Below are 20,781 nucleotides of genomic sequence, written 5' to 3' on the forward strand. Positions count from 1 at the left end.
AAGCAAAATTGAATTGAATTGAATTGAATTGAATTGAATTGAATTGAATTGAATTGAACTGAATTGAAATTATATTTATTTGATGTCACTTTTTTTTCAATGACAGATTCCTGATCCCACTTCTCGTTTTCTCACCTTTCCAATCACGTGAGGCTTTAACAGAAAAAGACGAAAAAGTAAAAATAAACCGGCTCCCATCATTCACCTCAAAAGAGCCAGCTCTTAGAACCGGATTGTTCGCGACCGAAACATCACTATTTAGAATCGCCCACCACCACATGTAGTTGGTCCCTTCACGTACACCGTAGCTTTAAGAAACCGCAGTGCCGTCTGGGTAATATGTGGTATATGTTTTGAGCTAAGAGTTCGCAGATGGTCGGCTCTTATGACATATGAGCTTTAAAATACTACTCGAAAAGCTTAATTTAAAATATTTTAGTGAGCTTGAAATGTTAACTTTCATCTTTATGATGCAGGAAATCCACAAAGGAGGAATACGTGATGGTTTTTTTTAAGCATTTGAGTAGTTGTAAGAATGCTACGTTGCTAATTTAGCTTCGAAAACGGAACAAAATATCAACAAAAGCTGTTCTCAGAGTTTGATACGACGACTTGTGAGATGGAATGATTCTATTTTTAAAGAACTGATGTATAATTTTCACATCTATATTCCCTTTTAGGCTTATTAAGCCAGGAACAAGTACAGGCTTTGTTTCCAGTCGTAACGCTTTATTGATTGGTTGACTGGAAAGATCTGGAAGTCGGTAAAAATGGATGAAAGTGCTGAAAATATGGACAACGACGACATAGTTATTATAGTGGAGAACGAAGCAGAAAGTTTACCCGCCGAAGAGGAAAGGCTGAAACAACAAGGCACATTCGGGCTCATGGATACCTGTCCTGTCTGCAAGTTGAGCTTCCACAACAGAGAGCCTAAACTCCTGCCATGTCTCCATTCGTTCTGCAAGAGGTGCCTTCCTCCCCCTTTCAGGAGTGCTGAACCGAGACGGGACTCACAAGGACAAGCCGACAACAACAAACCATGTGAGGATGTAGTCTGTGTTGATGGGAGGGCTTGTTAAAACTGCAGTGGTGGACTAAGTACACAGCTTCATTACTTAAGTCAAAGTATAGATACTCCAGGTCAAATATTACTCCAATACAAGTGAAAGTTGCTTTGTCAGATTATCACTTGAGTTAAAGTACAGAAGTTCTTCCTTTTTAAAGATACTGAAGCATTCAAAGTACTTACATCATGTTTATTTAGAAACAATTACTTGAAATCTCTAAAACTATAGCATGGAATAAAAACAGACACTAAGTTACTCCAAGCACAGACAACTTAATTTGAAATGTTCATCTGAAATGAAACAAATGTTACATAGCTCAACACGCTTTCTCAGGTTGGACAGTGAATGTTTGTACGTTTGGTCAGAGTGGGAAACAGGGAGAACACTTCACATGATACGTATCATTCCACAAGTCAAAAACCTCTAAAGGGGAACTACTTTACCCTGAACTAAAAAGTTCCTGTGCCCCCATTATTGTCTGCGTTTTGACCGCTGGCTGAAGTCCCAGGTGGATTGTGCAAATCAGGCCAATGACGTATGGAGAAAAAAAATTATATTAAATAATATTTTGGAATCTTAATCAACAACTAAACTAGTATGCATTCCCAGGAACTCGCTCTGTCTTTTAACAACTGAGTAAACTCCACAAACACTGTTACGTTCAACCGAAAGTCCCAGGATCTTTGATAAGTACTACCCCCAAAGTAGGCGCTTTTCACCTACCCCTGAACTAAATTTAGACCCTGGTTCCTCCGGTCGAAACACATGTAGTTCCAGGGTAAACTTCCTGTCGTCGAAAAACGCCTTAACACGGGCTGAAGATGTGGCCAGTAAGGCGTTTTTCGACTGCAGGAACTTTGCCCCTGAACTACGTGTATTTCGACCGGAGGAACCAGGGTCTAAATTTAGTTCAGGGGTAGATAATCTCCCCCCTGAAAAGCCCCTGCTTGGGGGGTAGTACTTTTTAAAGGTCCTGGGACTTTCGGTTGAACATTACGGTGTTTGTGGAGTTAACAGAGTTGTTGAAACACAGAGGGAGTTCCTGGGAATGCATACGAGTTTAGTTTTTTATTAAGATTTCAAAATATTACTTCATAAAAAAAAAATTCTCCATACGTCACTGGCCTGATTTGCACAATCTACCTGGGATTTCAGCCCGCGGTCGAAACAGGAACCTTTTGGTTCTGGGGAAAGTAGTTCTGAGGGCTAAAAGAACCCGGAACTCTTGGTCGAAATGCACCTATGGGTGCAGAGGTGGAGAATTATAGCCATCATTACCACCTCTACAGGAACTGCCTGATCTGAGTGAAATTTGCTCTGTGTTTGCTCCCCGTTCAACCGTGGGATCAGATTTCAGAAAAGAGAAGTAAATTCATGGTCTGACTTCAAAGCCAATGTAGTGAGTAACTAGAGCACTGATAGAAATGTAGTGGAGTAAAAGTACAATAATTGTCTTCTGACTGTAGTAGAGTAAAAAGTAATAAGTTCCCTCATAAAATGATACTCAAGTAAAATACAGATACTCAAAAAATTTACTTAAGTACTGTACTCAAGTAAATTTACTCTGTTACTGTCGACCACCGTAAAATTGTAATAAAGATTGAACTCTCAGATTCAGACAGCAAAGCTACTCTGCACGTTGTTCCTGTTTTAGCTGCATGACTTCTTGTCACAGGACTTTTTGGACTATGTTGGGCTGCATGATGTCAGCAATACAACATTTCAGACTGTGTTGACTTAATATCCTAATACTGATGTAATTGATGCTTGTTAGTGACGTTATTTGTCGGCTTACTCACTAATGACATCCATTCAATTTAACCCTTCTGTTACCCTCAAATTTACTAACATCTTTTATCCTTGGGGTCAATTTGACCCCAGCAATTTAAACCCCCAGAAACTGATTGTTACCCAGGTTTATGTTTCAGCTACTTTATGTATCTAAATAGTCAACAAAATATATTTCAAGCACAAACACAATTTAAAGCATTTAGAAGGACTTAGTTTGTAAAACAGAAAATCAAACTGCTGCGAGTTTGTCATGCTCTCATCGGCCCTGCCTTGTTTCTATGTTATCAAAACGTATGACACAGGACTCATCATTGAATGTCTTTAGAGACACTGTGGCTGGAAATATTATATCTCAATCTAAAGGTTGGCGGTTCGATCCCAGCTCCTGCAGTCACATGCGGAAGTGTCCTTGGTTATAGTGACCTCAATATCATCCAAAACAACCAAAACAAATGTGTAAAATTTGATATTTTTTATGTTATATACAGCTTAAACAGACAAGGGTCAAATTGACCCCAAGGAACACCCATGCATAATTTTTTTTTTACAGGAAATTGTAACATATCAACTTTTTAATTGTATGCTTTCTCAGTTGCCCCTTTTAAATTAGAAAGTCATGAAATATGATGTTTGTCATTCATTTAGAGATGTCAAACATTGAATGGGGTCCAATTGACCCCAAAGATTAATAGGAGGGTTAACTGAAATATTACACTGAAGTCTACACTTAAAGTAAGACTAAGATTCTTATGTAATAGCATCTGTCTAATAATACAACAGTCTATTGGAAATCCCTCTTTGTGTTTAATATTACATTTCAGTGTGATTTTTTTTTTTTTGGTTCAAGTCCCTAAATATGTCTTTAATTGCTTATTCCTGTGTTTTAGTTGAAATGATAAGGTTGTGGGTTTAGTTGTAAGTGAGCTCACATTTCCAACCTTCAATCTGGTTTCTTACTCTAGTGGGCGCCCTTCGATGTCCAGTATGCAGACAAGAATGCTGGGAGATGGACGTGCTGGACAATTTCTTCGTCAAGGATTCAGCTGAGGTACCGAGCAGCACGGTGGAGAAAACCAGTCAGGTTAGAGCCACTTGTTTCCGTGTCTGCCCTCTACAGACACTGCAGTGCTGTATTTGCTAAGTCTTCCTGTCGTGTAATGTCTTTTACAGGTGTGTATGAGCTGCGATGACAACACAGAGGCGACCGGTTACTGCGTGGAGTGCGTTGAGTTCCTGTGTGTGACTTGTGTCGAGGCACACCAGAGGGTCAGGTTCACGAGGGATCACACCATACGCCAGAAAGAGGAGATGTCTCCAGGTAGTGTAACGTCAACTTTCTGCAATTAGATTCATCTTAAAGGGGACAACACCTTTTTTATTGACTCTTTTGTTGTGATTATGCGTTCTGCTGCATTCACTTTGAGCCATTCATGAGGTGGAAGAGAGCAGGGTCAGATGTTTAGCAGCTACCTCACACAAAAAGGTGCACATTTTGAAAACTAGGGGTGAAAGATTTTATTTTTTTTGAACATTTCATCACAAAACAACAATGCAGCCATCAGACTCAGAGACAAAAAAACAAACAAGATTATTGAAAACACCTAGTTCATAGTCCGAAAGTAAAGATAAGTGAATAAATAAATAGATAGTTCACAATTAAAAATAAGTAAATACAAACATTCAAAATAATAATAATATTAGGATTGTAATGATTGACACAGAGATAAAAAATAGTAATAATAATAATGGTAATAACAATATAAATACTTGTAAAAATAGTAATTAGGATAATAATAATAATAATAATAATAATAATAATAATAGTAATAATAAAAACAACAACAATAATAATAATAATAATACAAAAAATCCTCACAGTAAACTTCAGAGAAAATAAGTCGGGGGGGGGGGGAGATTCTAAATGAGGAAAAGAAAAATAAGGGATGCACCAAGACTTCTTCTTTCTCTGTTATTACGGTGGCCCTGAAGTACAAAATAGAACAAATAAGACAACACAACAACAAAAAAGAAAACCCCACAATAAATCAGAAAACATGACAAATCAGAAAATAACATTAGCTCCTGGACAGTCCAGTGTTCGAACAATCAGCAATGATCCTGTCACAGCAGACACCTCTCTTTTCCGCCAGAAGTTAATGTTGTTGTAGTTTTGCACTTCAGGGTCACCGTAGTTTATGTCAGAAGTGAATGGTTAACCTCCGAGGATAGACTCAAAATAACCATGCACGTTCCATTGAGTCCTTTAATACCTGTAGAAGATTAGATTGTTGTACCTGAACTAGTGTTGCAAAATTCTGTGAATTTTCAAAGTTGGAAACTCTCCATGGGAACTAACGGGAATAAACCAGGAATTTACTAAATTCAAAGTTGGGTCTTACTAGGGAACTTAAATATAGTTGGGGAAAATATATTTTAGCATAATCCTGACTAAAACAACCAGATTTCAGGCAAGTACAGTTGAATATCTATGCTATTCCTCAATCACATGCACATAGCACACTGCTTACTGCAGGGCTATTGAGACCACGCCCCCTACATGCACTGTGCATTCCTCCATCACATGCACAGGTGATTTCTAGTATCCTGCAGAGGATAGGTTTTAGAAGCTTGTGGGAAGATGCTTTCTATATGCATGTTGAATGGGACTTTTTTGGAGGGGGAGGGGGTCTTTTCATTTAACATTTTGAATTGGACTTTGTTGGGATTGCATTTTTGTTAATTTTTGAATGGGTTGGGTCGGGGGGGATGAGTAATATTTAACTCAACATTCATGTTTTTGGTCTTCAATGAAAGAATTGATTGTTCAATAAGATATTTCACTCTTGATGAAGTTCTACTTACAAATACATCTGTTTAGTTGTATTATTTTGGATGGATGTCTGCTTATAGCAAAACAAATATTTATTCCTGGATATGATACCTTTCCATTAAATTACCCTCAATTCACCGTTAATTCCCATAAATTCCCATGAAAAGTTTCCAATTTGGAATATTTCCAAAATTCCCAAGCTTAACTTCCCATGGAAATTTACCAAACAATTTCCACCCCTTTGCAACCCTGACCTGAATTGATCTCAAGGTGTTCTGTCTGCCTGAATCCTCAGGAATTCTTCTGAGTCTAACACTGTTGAAATGTTGAAATGAGAATATTTTTTTAACAACCAGGTGACTTATGCTGATTGTACATTTCTCTCTGCTCTTGAATCCCCTCTTTCTCTGTATCCCAGAAGCAGTTGGTATTACCACACAGAAGCCCGTATTTTGTGACATCCACAAGCAGGAAGCGCTAAAGTTGTTCTGCGAGACGTGTGACCGACTCACCTGTCGAGACTGTCAGCTGCTTAAGCACAAGGATCACAAGTAGGCTGCACATTTTTCCTACCCCATAGACAATGCATTGTTACACGAAACTGTTGACGCTGCCTGTTATAGCGTTGTAGGTTATTTATCAAACATGCTTCGATGTTACAGGTTTTGTTGAGCACTCCAAACTATTAATGCACATGTCTTTTTGTCTGCAGTTATCAGTTTTTAGAGGATGCGTACAGAAACCACAAGCAGTATTTGGAGAACATGACGCAGCAGTTGCAAGACAAAAGGAAAGCCATCGAGGATGTGTCGAACTGCATCAACACTGGGTAAACTCATCCTCTACAGCTGGAACCTGATCAGAGCTCATGTTCAGATAGACGTTTATTTGCTCATTACGCTGATGTCATTGATTCTCACAGACTCCAGCAAGTAGAAGAAAACAAGAGGGCTGTAACAAACGAAATCAAGAAGTCCATCTGTAACCTCATCATGGAGATCAACCGGAAAGGAAAGATCCTCATCAACCAGCTTGAGGTGAGATCACTCTTCTGCACAGTATTTCTGATTTTGTAACGATCAAGGAGCTTTCAAGACAATACACTTACACATTCACTCTAAAGGCGCTGACCAAGGACCACGAGTCGAGTTTGAAAAAGCAGCAGGAGGACGTCAAATCTCTGAGCAGACACCTGGACTACGTCATCAACTTCACCAAATGGGCCACAGCCAGCCACAGTGGAACAGCGCTCCTGTACTGCAAGAGGCTGGTCAGTGACTTCATCATCACACAGAAAATACACTCTTGTTGAAGCATGCAAGTGTTGCAGGCACCTTTATGTTACATTGACAGCTTCAGTGAAATACTTTTTGTTGTTTCTCAGATCCTTTTTCAGATCCATTACCTGATGAGAGCGAGCTGTAATCCCTCCATCGTCCCCCAGAGCTCTGTTCGGTTCCAGTGCCGCTCCGGTTTCTGGGCTACGAATGTAGACCTCGGTAAGACTGGCATCCCCAAACACTTTACAGGAGAGACAAAGCTACAACAAATGCCTGATTAGTTTATCCCTGCCGCTGATTCTTGTTGTAATCAATCAATCAATCAATCAATCAATCTTTATTTGTATAGCGCCAAATCAGAACAAACATTATCTCAAGACGCTTTTACAAACATAGGATTTCTAGACCACTCTATGTCAAATTATGAACAGAGACCCAACTTCAAGACAGGGTAAGACTCAGTCTGACCCCACCTTAATCCATCATGAGCACTGCACATCGCAGTATTTAGCTATTTACAGTGGCGAGAAAAAACTTCCTTTTAACAGGCAGAAACCTCAAGCAGAACCAGACTCATGTTAGACAGCCATCATGCCTTGACCGAGTTGGGTCTTGAAAGAGGGATAGAGGAGAGTAAGAGAGAGAGGTGATAGTGATGAGACGAGTAGTAGAAGCTGTTGCCGCTGTGAAGAGTTAAAGAAAATATAGAATTACCATCAAAAGTTTGATTTGATTTGATGTCTTTATTTCATGTGAAAGTAAAATAGAAAACAAACATACAAGTAGAAAAAGAAGAAATAGTTATACAAAAGAAACAAAATCAATCAGTTCCATTAGCAAGCACTGAAACATTTTACTTTACATGTGTGAAAAGGAGTAGGAAGAAGTTCAAAATGATCTAATCCTACCCCTTCATTCACTATTTTCTGGCATTATACTAGTGCACTCCCACAAAACAAATCTTCATACTCACTCCTACAATCAAAAGTAAACCCCTCGTGATTCTCAACACTTGTCTTCCTCCTTGTACCTCATGAAAATCATGTCTTTAAACCTCTTCCTGAACTGGATTATGTTCTGACATTGCTGTAGCTCCATATTGAGACTGTTCCACAGTTTTACTCCACAGATTGAAATACAGAAACTTCTTGTGGTCCGAACACTCACATTCGTTAATCTTAACTACCCTCTTAAGTTATAACCCCTCTCTCTTTCACAGAACAATCTTTGAATATTTCCTGGCAGTAAACTTTCCTTGCCGTATACACAATTTTGACAGTTTTAAAATCAACCAGATCAAATAATTTCAATATTTTGGATTTGAGGAACAATGAATTTGTGTGTTCACGGAAATCAACATTGTGAACTATTCTGATGGCTCTTTTCTGTAGTACTGACAGTGGTTGTAGTGAGCTTTTATAAGTGTTAGTTAGTGTTAGTGACAATGTTTAGACAAGATAACGTAATCAGCAGCTGAGGTTTTTGGAAAGGAAAGGGTTAATAATACCTCAACACACCCCTCAAGAGGGTAATGTGGGTGTCAAGCAGTTTGATAGGAAGAAGCCACTGTGGGATTGTTTGCTGCAGCGTCATCCATACTACAATATTATCTTTATTTGTCATTGAGGTTACACCCCACTAATCTATTTTGGCTTCAACAACATTTACCTCATCTTACTTTTTGAGATATCATAACCTCTCCTTTCTGCTATCTTCTGTTTTGTTGTAGTGTGTGAAAAGGAAGAATTCTTGTGGTCTTAGATATGTATGTTGTGTTAAAGTCTGGCCAACAGGCTGTTCTCATGAACTTGCTACATTTCAAAATATGGGACAACAGTTTCTCATACACAAGCCTCACACATTGTCCTGATTGCTCCGATGCTCCAGTCATTATATGTAAACATACCATACTGAATTTTTAGTTCAGAACAGAATTCACAAACCTGTAAAAAATTCACTCGCCTCTTTGCATATTAACCTTTGAACAAGATCCGAACTGAGATAAAGGGTCACACAGACCTTAAAATGAACGTTAAAGATTAACTCTGGTCTACAAACCATACAGTGAATTATGTGTGCCATTAGCAGGGTTGCAAAATTCAAGGAATTTTCAAAGTTGGAAACTTTCCATGGGAATTAACAGGAATAAAGCAGGAATTTACTTAATTGAAGGTTGGCTCTTATTAGGAAACTTAAATATAGTTGGGGAAAATAAGTTTTAGCATAATCCTGACTAAAACAACCAGATTTCATGCAAGTACAGTTGAATATCTACGCTATTCCTCAATCACATGCACATATCACACTGCTTACTGCAGGGCTATTGAGACCACGCCCCTTAATGCACTGTGTATTCCTCCATCACATGCACAGATGATTTCTAGAATTGGGACCACACTTTTGAGCCCAGAATACAAGACTATTGAAGCCACACATTTAAGCAAAGCGGCAAACTCTGGTCTAAAAATTCAGTCCAATGCGGAAGTGCTAAAAACTGCAGTTAATCTGAGATCCGCTTGAGACTGGCTCCTGAAGTCCCGGAAACCACATACACACCAATTCTAAAAAGCTGATCGTTACAGCAGAAATAAAAACATGTTTACAGCCTGGTACAAAAGACGAGTGTAGTCTGGATAGCTCATGTCTTGATCGGCACACACTGTGAGGGGGGGTGAATTATTTTCTAATGCTGTAATTTCAAAGATATTGAGATTAGGAGTCTTCCAATGAGAGGCACAGCTGACTTGATTGACAGGCGGGAACACTGTAGCTGTTGGCTAGGAGGCTCAAAGCCCGCCTCTTTACGTCACAATCACTCGACAGCAGCAATATGGCTGCCACCGATGATTGGCCTCAAAACAGCTCTTCAGAAACAGATGGGTGACGTCACGGATACTACGTCCATATTTTATACAGTCTTTGATTTGAGCCTGTGGACACAAAGTTTTCCCCAACTTAACTTCCAAAGGAAATTTACCGGACATTTTCAACCCCTTTGCAACCCTAGCCATTAGTTATTTCTAAATCTAGCAGAGTACATGTCGAGTACATTTAGATGAAAAGAGATTGATTCATGTGAGAGTGGTAACAGACAGTTTTTGTGTGATTGCTCCATTACTGCTGCATGACACAAAAAAAGCCACTGATGATGTCACTTTATTTAAAGTATGTTGAGACAGAAGACTACAAGTCTTAAAGTGATCTTTAAAACCCAAACCCAATCGTGAGCCAAATTGTTGCAGCCTATGTTGCCTTTTGGGTAATGTAGTTTCTTTGATTGTATCCCCTCTGTCTCCACAGTCCATGAGTGTGACAGTGTTTGGATTGCAAAGCAAACCTTAACTATCTTAAGAGCTGCTTTTAAAGCTATAACAGGTCATGATGACACCGCTCGGACAGGGTGAAGAAATCTTTCTAATGTTTTCTCCAGGGTCTCTGGTAGTTGAAAGGGGACCAGGCCGGCCGCCCATCACCAACCACCAGGCGGGTCCCAGACCAGAAGCACCCACAGGCACAGGAGGTCTGACAGCGGCACAGCAGAGACAGAGCACACTGGCTCAGCTCCAGATGCAGGTAGGACTCTCTTCACAGTTACTTCGTTTAGTGACCCGATGAGTCCACTTTTCACCCTTTGATCATTTAGTAACACCGAAAACACTCTCCTTTTAAGATTTTTTTTGAATTGATTCACGTCTCCTATTCTTCTGTTTAAGGTTGACAAACTTTCCCAGCATCCCCACAGGCAGCCCGGTCCCAACCACTGGTCCTGGTACCAGAACACCCAGCTCCCAGGACCTCCAGGACCTCCAGGCCCTCCACCTCCAACCAGACCCATCCACGGTGGATCCTCCCCCTCGCAAGGCCCGCCCAACATGGTGCAGCCAGGACGCAGATACGGCAACTCTAACCCCAACCCCAACCCTAGAAGCCCCACGTCATCCATGATTCACAACACAAGATTCCCGTCTGCTCAGGTCAGTGCATGTGTGAAGAAAGATCAGACCGTGTTAGCATGCAGGGGATTTAATGTATGTCTGATTTGCAAAACATTTCATCCCCAACATTGAGCTGGATCAGGTCGGTTCATCTTCTGCATAACTCTGTATCTTTTTAAAATTCTAGATTCATGCAGCAAACAGCTTCTGTCACACATAGTAACCTACATTTGATGCTTAGCTGGCTTTAAGGAAACATGAGCTACTGTCTTACCCACATTTTTTCTTCATCCAGTCTCTGAGAGAATTGATCCATAGCTCCAGCTTCCCCCCTAAACCCGTGGATATGTTACAGGGTACGTCCCGCTACCCTCAGCCCCTGACCGCTGGAGCCGCCACGCAGACATCAATACTTCAGGTTGGTGAGAGAAGAGATTCAAAATGAGGCCTGGATGATTTTGAGAAGCATCAGTTACACACCCTGTTCTCTATGTTCCTGTAGCGGGGCCCCGTGGAGTCGTTTTACATGAAGAGGACTGAGCCAAGTGGAACAGTGCCCTCCATCACCATCTCTATTCCCAAACCCAGCTTGGTGCCAAGTTTAACTTCAGCTACTGCAGACAAACCAAGCACGCTTAATCACATATCAGGTCATTATAACGCTATAATGAAGCAAAATGAGAAAAATAATCTGAAGTTAAGCTTTAAATCATAACAGTGTTTTTCCTCTTCTTCTTTTTTCAAGTTCAAGCAAGGCAGAACTCCCCGATGGCCAAGCCCTCATCATCAGACAGAGGCACGGGGTAAGACAGATCTTAAACACTGTTCCCCCTCTTCACACCATCCAAGTTAATGATCCAGTGTTGAGATATTCAGCCTCAGTTCCATGTTACCTGTAGCAGTCTGTCTGTTTCTGTTGATTAAAGGCATCAAAGTCCAAAATAAGACTTATTATTTCAACTTAATAACATTTTCCTTTAGAAAACAGTTAATGTACCCTGAAAATGTCACCGTAGAGTTAAATCTTTGAACCTTGCAATAATCATATAATGGTTGTTAGACAGAAACCTCATAATTAATCTCCATATTTATTTCATTTAATCTAAAAAATGACAGATGAAAGAATAAAAAACCCTTGTGGTTGAATCTCATGCAGTGCTTTTACAGGAGATGTTAGTTGAGTGTGTTCTAATCCTCCAGACGATGCTTTTATTCCATTTCAAATATTATGAAGGCAGGATTTATTTCTTTATCTCTTTAATTCTCTTTGATTCTATTAGCCTTTTATCTTTTGCTTTACGATGTTTGTTTTTATTTCCTTTTAGCCGTTGCTGTTTTTTTAAGCCTTTTGTATTGTTTTATTTCTTTTTTCTATGGTGGTCTTAAACTTTTTATCCTGATTTATTTTCTCGTATTCCTTACATTTATCTTTTATTCTCTTTCTCATTTGTAAAGCACTTTGTAACCCTTTTTTGAAAAGTGCTAAGTAAATAAAGTTTATTATTATTTATTTTTTAGTTTAAGAAAAACTGTTGATTTACTTCCTAGAAAGTAGTGGTTTTGGAGATACGAGGTTTCTGCCCCATTAGGTGCATTTCGACCAAGAGTTCTGGGGTCTTTTAGCCCCCAGAACTACTTTACCCTGAACTAAAAGGTTCTGTGCCCCCCATGTTGTCATCTGCGTTTCGACCGCGGGCTGAAGTCCAGGGTAGATTGTGCAAATCAGGCCAGTGACGTATGGAGAAAAAAAATTATATTAAATAATATTTTGAAATCTTGATAAAAAACTAAACTAGTATGCATTCCCAGGAACTCCCTCTGTGTTTCAACAACTGTGTTAACTCCACAAACACTGTTACGTTCAACTGAAAGTCCCAGGACCTTTGAAAAGTACTACCCCACAAGCAGGGGCTTTTCAGGGGGGAGATTATCTACCCCTGAACTAAATTTAGACCCTGGGTCCTCCTGTCGAAACGCACATAGTTCTAGGGTAAAGTTCCTGCGGTCGAAAAACGCCCATGGTCAGGATATTATTTTTATTGTGCAGATTTTTTGCCTTTTTTTTTCCTTATTACTTTTTTCATACATTTTTATTATTATGAGGTTTTACAAAATAATTGCTGATATTTTTGCTTCATGTTATTTTGCTAAATGTTTCTTCAGACATTGTAGCCCGACCAGATAGACACGGTTCATTTGAGTTTGATTGAAAGCCTTTGTGATGCCCATCATCTAAACGACTTTTGGATTGGTCATGTTTTGACGGCCCTTGTCTTCTTCTGACTCACAGAATAATAGAAGCAGTTGTAACCAGCCTTCAGTAACACTCTACCTCTTTGTTCTGTTTGACGATACATCAAACCAGCACAGAAATCTGTCTCTCTAGCTCCTTAATATGTATGCACAGTTTCCTTGTGAAACTTCAATCCTCATCTCTTCTCCGCTCTGTTCTTTTAAGGGCACCCTCCTGGAAGCCTACATTTGAGCCCCCATCTGCCCCCTCAGCCAAGCGGCGAAGAAGGTCGTCCCCCGGGCCCATAATCGTCATCAAGGACGAACCAGAGGACGAGGATGAAGTCCGTTTTGTAAGAGAACTAGTTGAACATCAGAGTTCATGTTTCCATCGTCTTTGACTCACTGTTTCTCACTACAACTTAATTTCTACACATCGTCTTCGCCTTCAGGTGCAGTCCAGCGTCAAGTCCAGCTTGCCCGACAGCAGCACCGGGGCTCAATCGAAGCCTCGGCAGCTAATAAAGGTTCCCGCCCCGCTCACTGCCCCTGCTTCTGAGTCCAACTCTGGGAAGGAGCAGCGCCCCCTGCCTGCAGCGCAGCCTGAGTCTGAAAAGAGCGCGGCGCCAGAGGAGGATCCTAACGAGGACTGGTGCGCCGTCTGTCAGAACGGAGGGGAGCTGCTCTGCTGCGACAAGTGTCCCAAAGTTTTTCACCTGGCCTGCCACATCCCCACTCTGAACGAGTCCCCCAGGTGAGGGACGGACTGTCTCTCCGGTCTATAGTTGCCTTTTTTAAATGTGATGTGTGCTGTGCTTATGAATAAATCTGAAGCTCTAATTTCTGGCCTGAAGACTATATCTGCACTCTACTTATTCTAATCACTCTAATCATTTAGCTGTCACTCACCAGTGTGAGAGTAATTCCTCATAATTACAGGAATAATTGAGCTTAATCTTTCTTAGTTTAGAAACTCTTGTGTAAAATGATTCAGTAATTTGCTTCTTTCAATACAGTCAACACAAATATGAGGGGCTGGTTGATTTGAGCTTCTATGTTCACTCCTTTCTTTGCCCTGAATGTCAAATCCTGACCATGAAAAATCAGCAAACAGTTCCTATATTTCTCAGGGTCAAACAGTTCTACACCAGGTTGTACATGTGTCAGAAATCTGAGTTTAATCATGGATAGATGATCTCTGTCTATGTAGGGAACAATAAATGAACACTGCTGACAGGAAGGACTATCCTTCCATGTGGTTAATTGCTCCCCCTCTCTGCCGTCTCTCCACAGCGGCGAGTGGTTCTGCTCATTCTGCAGAGATGTCATCTCTCCTGAGATGCAGTACGACTGTGAAAGCAAAGACGACTCCCATAAAGGCTTCCCAGCAGCTGAAAGAAGGGTATGTCCTCTCAGGTGTTTGTAAGAGTAACCTACATGAGACGCCCGTTATCCTCACTACAACAGTTTTTAGCTTCTTGTTCTGCCGTAACTTGAGTTTCATCTTGTGTTTTAAAAATGCAGCGGTGTGAGAGGCTCCTACTGCGCCTGTTCTGCAATGACTTCAGCACTGACTTCCAGCAACCTGCTTCTCCATCGGTGAGTAACTGTCTTGTGAAAGCTGATCTAAACGTTTCACTAAGTTGAGAAATACTTGTGGATTTTCAGTGTGAAACATCAGAATGGCTGCAGGTTTCTTTCAAAGATACTGTCTGACATGTCAGATGTTTTTTTTTTTGTCATTTAACTTTTTATTGTATTTTTTCAGTATTTCTTTGTTCACCAGAAGTTGACAAATGATATATACGTTATACAAAACCAACAAAGAGAAAAAGAAAAAAAAATACATATAATAATAATAATAATAATAATAAAAATAAAAAAGAATAATAAGAATGAAGACAATAATAAAATATCATTCTTAATTTTCTCGGTGATGTTTAGAGGTTAACAACTATAGTATTTTATGTCACAATATTACATTTCATAATCATACATGACGTTCATCAGAAATAATAATAATAATAATAATAATAATAATAATAATAATAATAATGAACTTTATTTATATAGCACTTTTCTTAACAAGGTTATAAAGTGCTTCACAACAAAAAAGCAGAGAAATAACAAAACATAAAAAACGGTGCAAACAGGGAAGAAAAAAAGACATAAGCAAAACAAGACATCTGAATGCAGAGCAAATTCAAGAATTAGGGGTGGAGAATTGCCTTCTTATATATATATTTTTTTAGTGAGGATTTAAAAGCAGTTAAGGTTATGGACTCGCTAATTGGCAGTGGCAGGGAGTTCCACAACCAAAGCACCCACCAACATTAAACAAGAAAACAAACTTCTTCTCAGACCAAAAGCCATCTTTTATGCAAATGTATATATAAAATAAAATAACATGAAAGGGTAGTACACAGTCAAAAAATAAAGATATCATATAATCTCCACAAGCTTCAATCAATATGTATTGAGGTTTCTATCAGAGAAAACTCATTCCTTCTCCTCATCGTCTGACAGCTCAATACTTTTCACAAAGGCAGTAAAGGGTCCCCATATTTTTTCAAACTCGTCACTTTTTCCTTTTATAATATATATGTCACTTTTTCCAAAGGAAGGGTTACAAGCATTTGTCTTACCCAGTATGATATACTTGGTCTGTTTATATTTTTCCAAAACATTTCAATGGATTTTTTGGCGTGCAAAAGACACAGATCTATCATTATCTGGTCATTCTTGGTAAACTTATGATTGTTTGGGTAAAGTCCTAAAATAAAAAGCCTGGGATCCATCGGAATATCTTTTAAAACATTTTTTTCTATCATCTTTTTAATCTCTTCCCAGATCATTTTAATCTCAGTACACTGCCAAAAACAATGAAACAATGTCCCCTTCTGCTCAGAACATTTTGTGCATAAATCTGGAATATTCTTATTATATAAATTTAATTTAACTGGTGTGATTTATGTTCTTATTATTCATTTGTACTGTAGCAGTCTCAGTTGAGAATTGATTGAGAATAAAAAAAGCTAATTTCACCCAAAAATACTTTTTTTTTTTTTTAAAAGTTATATTTTTGGCCTTTTTGCCTTTATTTGATACGACAGCTGAAGAGAGACAGGAAGTATGGGGAGTAGAGAGTGGGGGAAGACATGCAGGAAATGGTCAACCAGCCGGGAATCGAACCGGTGACCCCTGCGACGAGGACTGTAGCCTCTGTATGTGGGGTGCTTAGACCACTAGGCCACCAGCGCCCCCCAAAAATACATTTTTGAATGCAGATTAGTCTCCTCTGGTAAAATACCTAGCACACATAACGCTGGGCTCTTAGTGAACTCTGTTTTTAACATATCATTTATACATTTAACTACAGCTGACCAGAAGTCCTTTACAATTTCACATTCATACAGCATGTGGATCAATGTGCCCCGGCTTTTATTACATCTCCCCAGCCTTGTCATTTTTGAGGGTGACCAATATGTCAGCTGTTTTTATGGTGCTTAACTGGAACTGATTTTTCAACGCAGGAGACAAAGAGGTACAAAGAGCTGATCAAGACGCCGATGGATTTGTCCATAGTGAAGAAGAAGCTGGAGTGGAAGTCGAAGGATGGTGAATGTTACAGCAGCCCTGAGGACTTTGTCACAGACGTCCGGCTTATATTTAACAACTGTGCAAAGTACTACAAGGTAAAAATGGTTCACTTAAAAATAAAATCACGTTTTACTGCTTGTTGTGAAATAACGTGACAGTATTTTCAGGTGCTTCCTTCAACTTTAATTTGAGTTTTTCCAAATATCCATGAATCCAAAGTAATATCTCCTCTTCTACTTCTGTGCTATCTTCACAGGGGACCTCAGAAGTGGGAAGTGCAGGCTTATACTTGGAAGACTATTTTGAGGATCAGCTGAAACAAGTCTACCCAGACAAACTATTCCCTGGCGGAAGGGAGGAGCAGATGATCCCTCCTTTAGAGGATGAGATCGAAGATGAAGAGGATGAAATGATGGAGGAAGGTATGGCCCCCGTTGAAGACGATAAACCGCAAAGTCCTGCAGGAGAAGGAATCCCCCCTGTGGAGGAAGACCTACCTCCATTGGAAGAATCAACCTCAGCGCCGCTGGAGAGCGAAACACCAGCAACGGAGGAGAAGGAGGAAACTGATGAGACTACAAAAGAGATGGACACACAGGCAGATGTTACGGATGTAGCTGTGCCTCCAGTAGAAGAAGTAGAGCAGGAGGAGAAAAGTCCTGAGCAAGAGGGGGAAAGTCCTCCTGCTGCTGAAAGTGAAACAAAGGATGGAGAAGCTCCAAGCTCCCCAAAAGAGGAGATCCCTCAGCTACCCTCTGACAAGACTGAAGATCCCCCTGTGGATCCCCCTGCAGATCCCCCTGCAGATCCCCCTGCAGATCCCCCTGCAGCTCTTCCTGCAGCTCAACCTGAAGCTTCTCCTGCAGATCCACCTGAAGCTTCTCCTGCAGATCCACCTGAAGCTTCTCCTGCAGATCCACCTGAAGCTTCTCCTGCAGATCCACCTGAAGCTTCTCCTGCAGATCCACCTGAAGGCCAGGAGGAGGAGTCAGCTTCTGCAGAGATAGCCAAAGAGAAGGAGGGATAGATAGACAACTACAAGCAGAAACTGTAGAAATGATGGATGATTTTTTTTTGTCTTCCACTCAAGCGGCTCCAGTGGGGCTCTACATTTGCTGCAATCAGACAAATTTTTAAGGTTATATTTGCAATAGAGAAAAAAGGGTACTGCTTTACTAAATAGTCTTATTTAGCAGTGTTGAAGCTGTAGCTGCACTATGAGCGGAGCCCCTGAGCGCTCGATGGACTGAGGTTACTTTTTAACTGTAACATAGCAGATTATTTTCTGTGATGACGACACCCAAAAGCACACAAGAGACATTGTTTGTTGATAGGATGATGGGTAAGTCATCTTTTATCCTGCTTATCACTTGTTCATATGATGCCATGAAAAGAAGGCACACGTGCTGCAAGAGAATAAGAAGAAAACAGACTTTGGATAAGCAATGCATGTAAGATGTGCTGATATAAATGATCATTTTTGTGTTTTCAGACTTCTGCTCGTCATAAAGATCATACACAAGTGTTTCATCTGATGGCTTCTTATGGAGGGATGTTGACTCAATGCTAGGAATGCAATAAATGAGGACTGTTTTGCACTGAAGGGCAACATGTATCAGACATGCATTGTTTCTAATAACAGCCTTGCATTTTTTTTTTTAAGTTCAGAGTTGTTTTAGAGCAAAAAATGTCAGATATGTTGCCAGTTTGAGGCCTCTTTATCCCCCCCCCCCCCCCCCCCCCCCTCCCAACAATGCTTTATCATAGAGCAGCCTTTGTTTGTGTCTAATCTGTTATCACTGAGAGATAACTCAGAGACATGATCATCACCTTCTCATCATCGGCCTCAGACAACAGTGTTTTCCAGATTGTGTCCTTGCCTCACTGCAGTGTGATTACTTTACATGACAGCCCCTAGATGTGATACCCGGTCTGTCGGAGACCTCTGTTTCCTGAACACTCCTGTATGGACTTAAACTTGCTTGAGGTGAAAGAGCTGTCACTCTAACCTCAGTATATATACATCATTTTTGTTCAATGTCATTGTTTTTATTATTTATTGAGGATAAGAAGGTCCTGTACATGAGTTCGACCATTATATTGAAATTAGAAAAACCTGTATTTACAATATTTGTAATAAACAGGGTAATACATAGATCTTACTTTTGTCTTGCTCTTGTTATTTGTTTATTTATTCATTTATTCATTCATTTGATGATTTATCAATCTGCCTTCACCCTGTAGTTACAGCCCTTCGAGGCTATAGGTTATTTATTAACTTAATTTTAAGTTGTCTCAGCATTACAAAAAAAAAAAAGCTCAAATCTTCACAAACTTGAGGCAGTTGTTCATCTATACTTCTATCATCAATACTGTGGATTTTTTTGTTATTACTAATACATATTTTTCATTATTATTTCATTTAAGTTTTTACAATAACATACTTGGTGTTCCTTACTTCATTTATTTACAGCGGCAGATCCAAAGGCTTGAAACTTGATTGGCCCCCCTCAGGTTTCAACCCCAACCCCAAATCCTGAAGAACAACTGGTTACTTCTCTTGTCAGAGGCTTGAAATGTGTTAAAATCAACCATATGGGTCCTTGCAACAGGCTGCTAGTTCTGCATTTCAATGTAGCATACTTGCTTTAACTGGAACTTTAAATGGACGTAGATCTGTCTCCGTGGGTCAGGGTTAAGGTTAGGGTTAAGCAATTAAGCTAAGAGGATCTAAGTAACTTTTTAAAGTAAAAAAAAAATACACAGGAATATAATATCATTTAGATACTTGAATGTGAGTTGTTGAATTATTATTAGTTGAGATAAAAAAGGGTAAATATATGTAATTTATGTCATTTGTGTGTTTGTACCATAGACTATGAATAATGGACGTAGTATCCGTGACGTCACCCATCTGTTTCTGAAGCGCTGTTTTGAAGCCAGTCGTCGGCGGGAGCCATATTGGAAATGCTGAACACGACCTAACTTCTGTCGAGCAAGTGTGAGGTACAGAGGCGGGCTTTGAGTCCTGCCAACCGCTAGTGTTCTCGCCTGTCAGTCAAGTCCTTATTTGGGCAAAACTTGTAATCTTAATATGTTCTGAACTGTTGCATTCTAAAAACATTCACCCCGTACAGTGTGTGCCGATAGAGAAATGAGTTACTCTGACCAAAGTCATGTTTTGAACCAGGCTGTAAACATATTTATTAATGCTGCAAAGATCGTCTTTTTTGAATTGGTGTGTATGTGGTTTCCGGTGTTTCTGCAGCCAGCCTCAAGTGGACGCTCAATGAACTGCAGTTTATAACACTTCCGCTTAGGATGCATATTTTGAGACTGGAGGTCGATGCTTGTAGTGTTGTAGTACGGTCTTGAGACCACTTATTTAAGGTCTCGGTCTCTTCTCGGAATCGATTTCATTTTTACTCGGTCTCGGACTGGGCGAACTCCGTATTTTGTATCAAGACCGGTCGAGACCACAACTGATGCACTCTGTGTCAACACCTATAACCCATCAGATAAAAACACTACAAATATTACCTAAAGGAAATAAAATCCACACAACTAATGAGAAAAGAAATACTCAATACCCCTACGACCTCGTACCTCTCCTGAGATCACAGGTAACAGAAAACTCCATTTTAACTCCCATCAAAAGTGAAAGTTTAGGGGCGCTGGTGGCCTAGCGGTCTAAGCGCCCCACATACAGAGGCTACAGTTCTCCTGCATGTCTTCCCCCGCTCTCTACTCCCCACATTTCCTGTCTCTCTTCAGCTGCACTATCTAATAAAGGCAAAAGGGCCAAAAACATAACTTAAAAAAAAGAAAAAACGAAAGTTTATCTAACTACGACCAAAACTAAGCTTAAGGAGTCAAAAGTATCTCTCAGCGCGTCCAAAAGAAAGGCATCAAAGACAAAACCAAACCTTGTTTGGTGCTTTCAATTGTATTTAGAGCAAACTTAAATCATTTAAACAGAAGTCTTTTATTTTGTTAACTCTCATGATGATTTTTCATTGATATATATGGTCTTGTCTCGGTCT

The 20,781-nt window shown here is 39.9% G+C and overlaps 1 protein-coding gene across 6 annotated transcripts; it reads left to right on the forward strand.

Annotated features, from left to right (window-relative positions):
• Positions 1–287: 287 nt before the first annotated feature.
• Positions 288–18,900, forward strand: trim24 (tripartite motif containing 24). 6 transcript variants are annotated; one of them, XR_004629361.1, is made up of 20 exons: positions 288–1,044; positions 3,824–3,942; positions 4,032–4,179; positions 6,113–6,242; positions 6,404–6,520; positions 6,614–6,728; positions 6,815–6,961; positions 7,076–7,190; positions 10,402–10,544; positions 10,685–10,945; positions 11,202–11,324; positions 11,409–11,556; positions 11,652–11,709; positions 13,365–13,491; positions 13,591–13,892; positions 14,432–14,540; positions 14,663–14,737; positions 16,672–16,833; positions 16,995–18,080; positions 18,231–18,900. XR_004629361.1 is itself a non-coding variant. In XM_034673825.1 (19 exons), the coding sequence occupies exons 1-19, from the start codon at positions 771–773 to the stop codon at positions 17,763–17,765; spliced, it is 3,447 nt and encodes a 1,148-aa protein (XP_034529716.1). In that variant the 5' UTR covers positions 288–770; the 3' UTR covers positions 17,766–18,900. The 6 variants fall into 6 exon arrangements, 4 of the variants coding, with proteins under 4 accessions (XP_034529716.1, XP_034529718.1, XP_034529717.1 ...); XR_004629360.1 differs by having other exon boundaries at positions 6,110–6,242; positions 18,231–18,464; XM_034673825.1 differs by having other exon boundaries at positions 6,110–6,242; positions 16,995–18,900.
• The last annotated feature ends 1,881 nt before the right edge of the window (positions 18,901–20,781 follow it).

The sequence above is a fragment of the Notolabrus celidotus genome, chromosome 21 (assembly GCF_009762535.1).
Source record: "Notolabrus celidotus isolate fNotCel1 chromosome 21, fNotCel1.pri, whole genome shotgun sequence".
Lineage (NCBI taxonomy): Eukaryota > Metazoa > Chordata > Actinopteri > Labriformes > Labridae > Notolabrus > Notolabrus celidotus.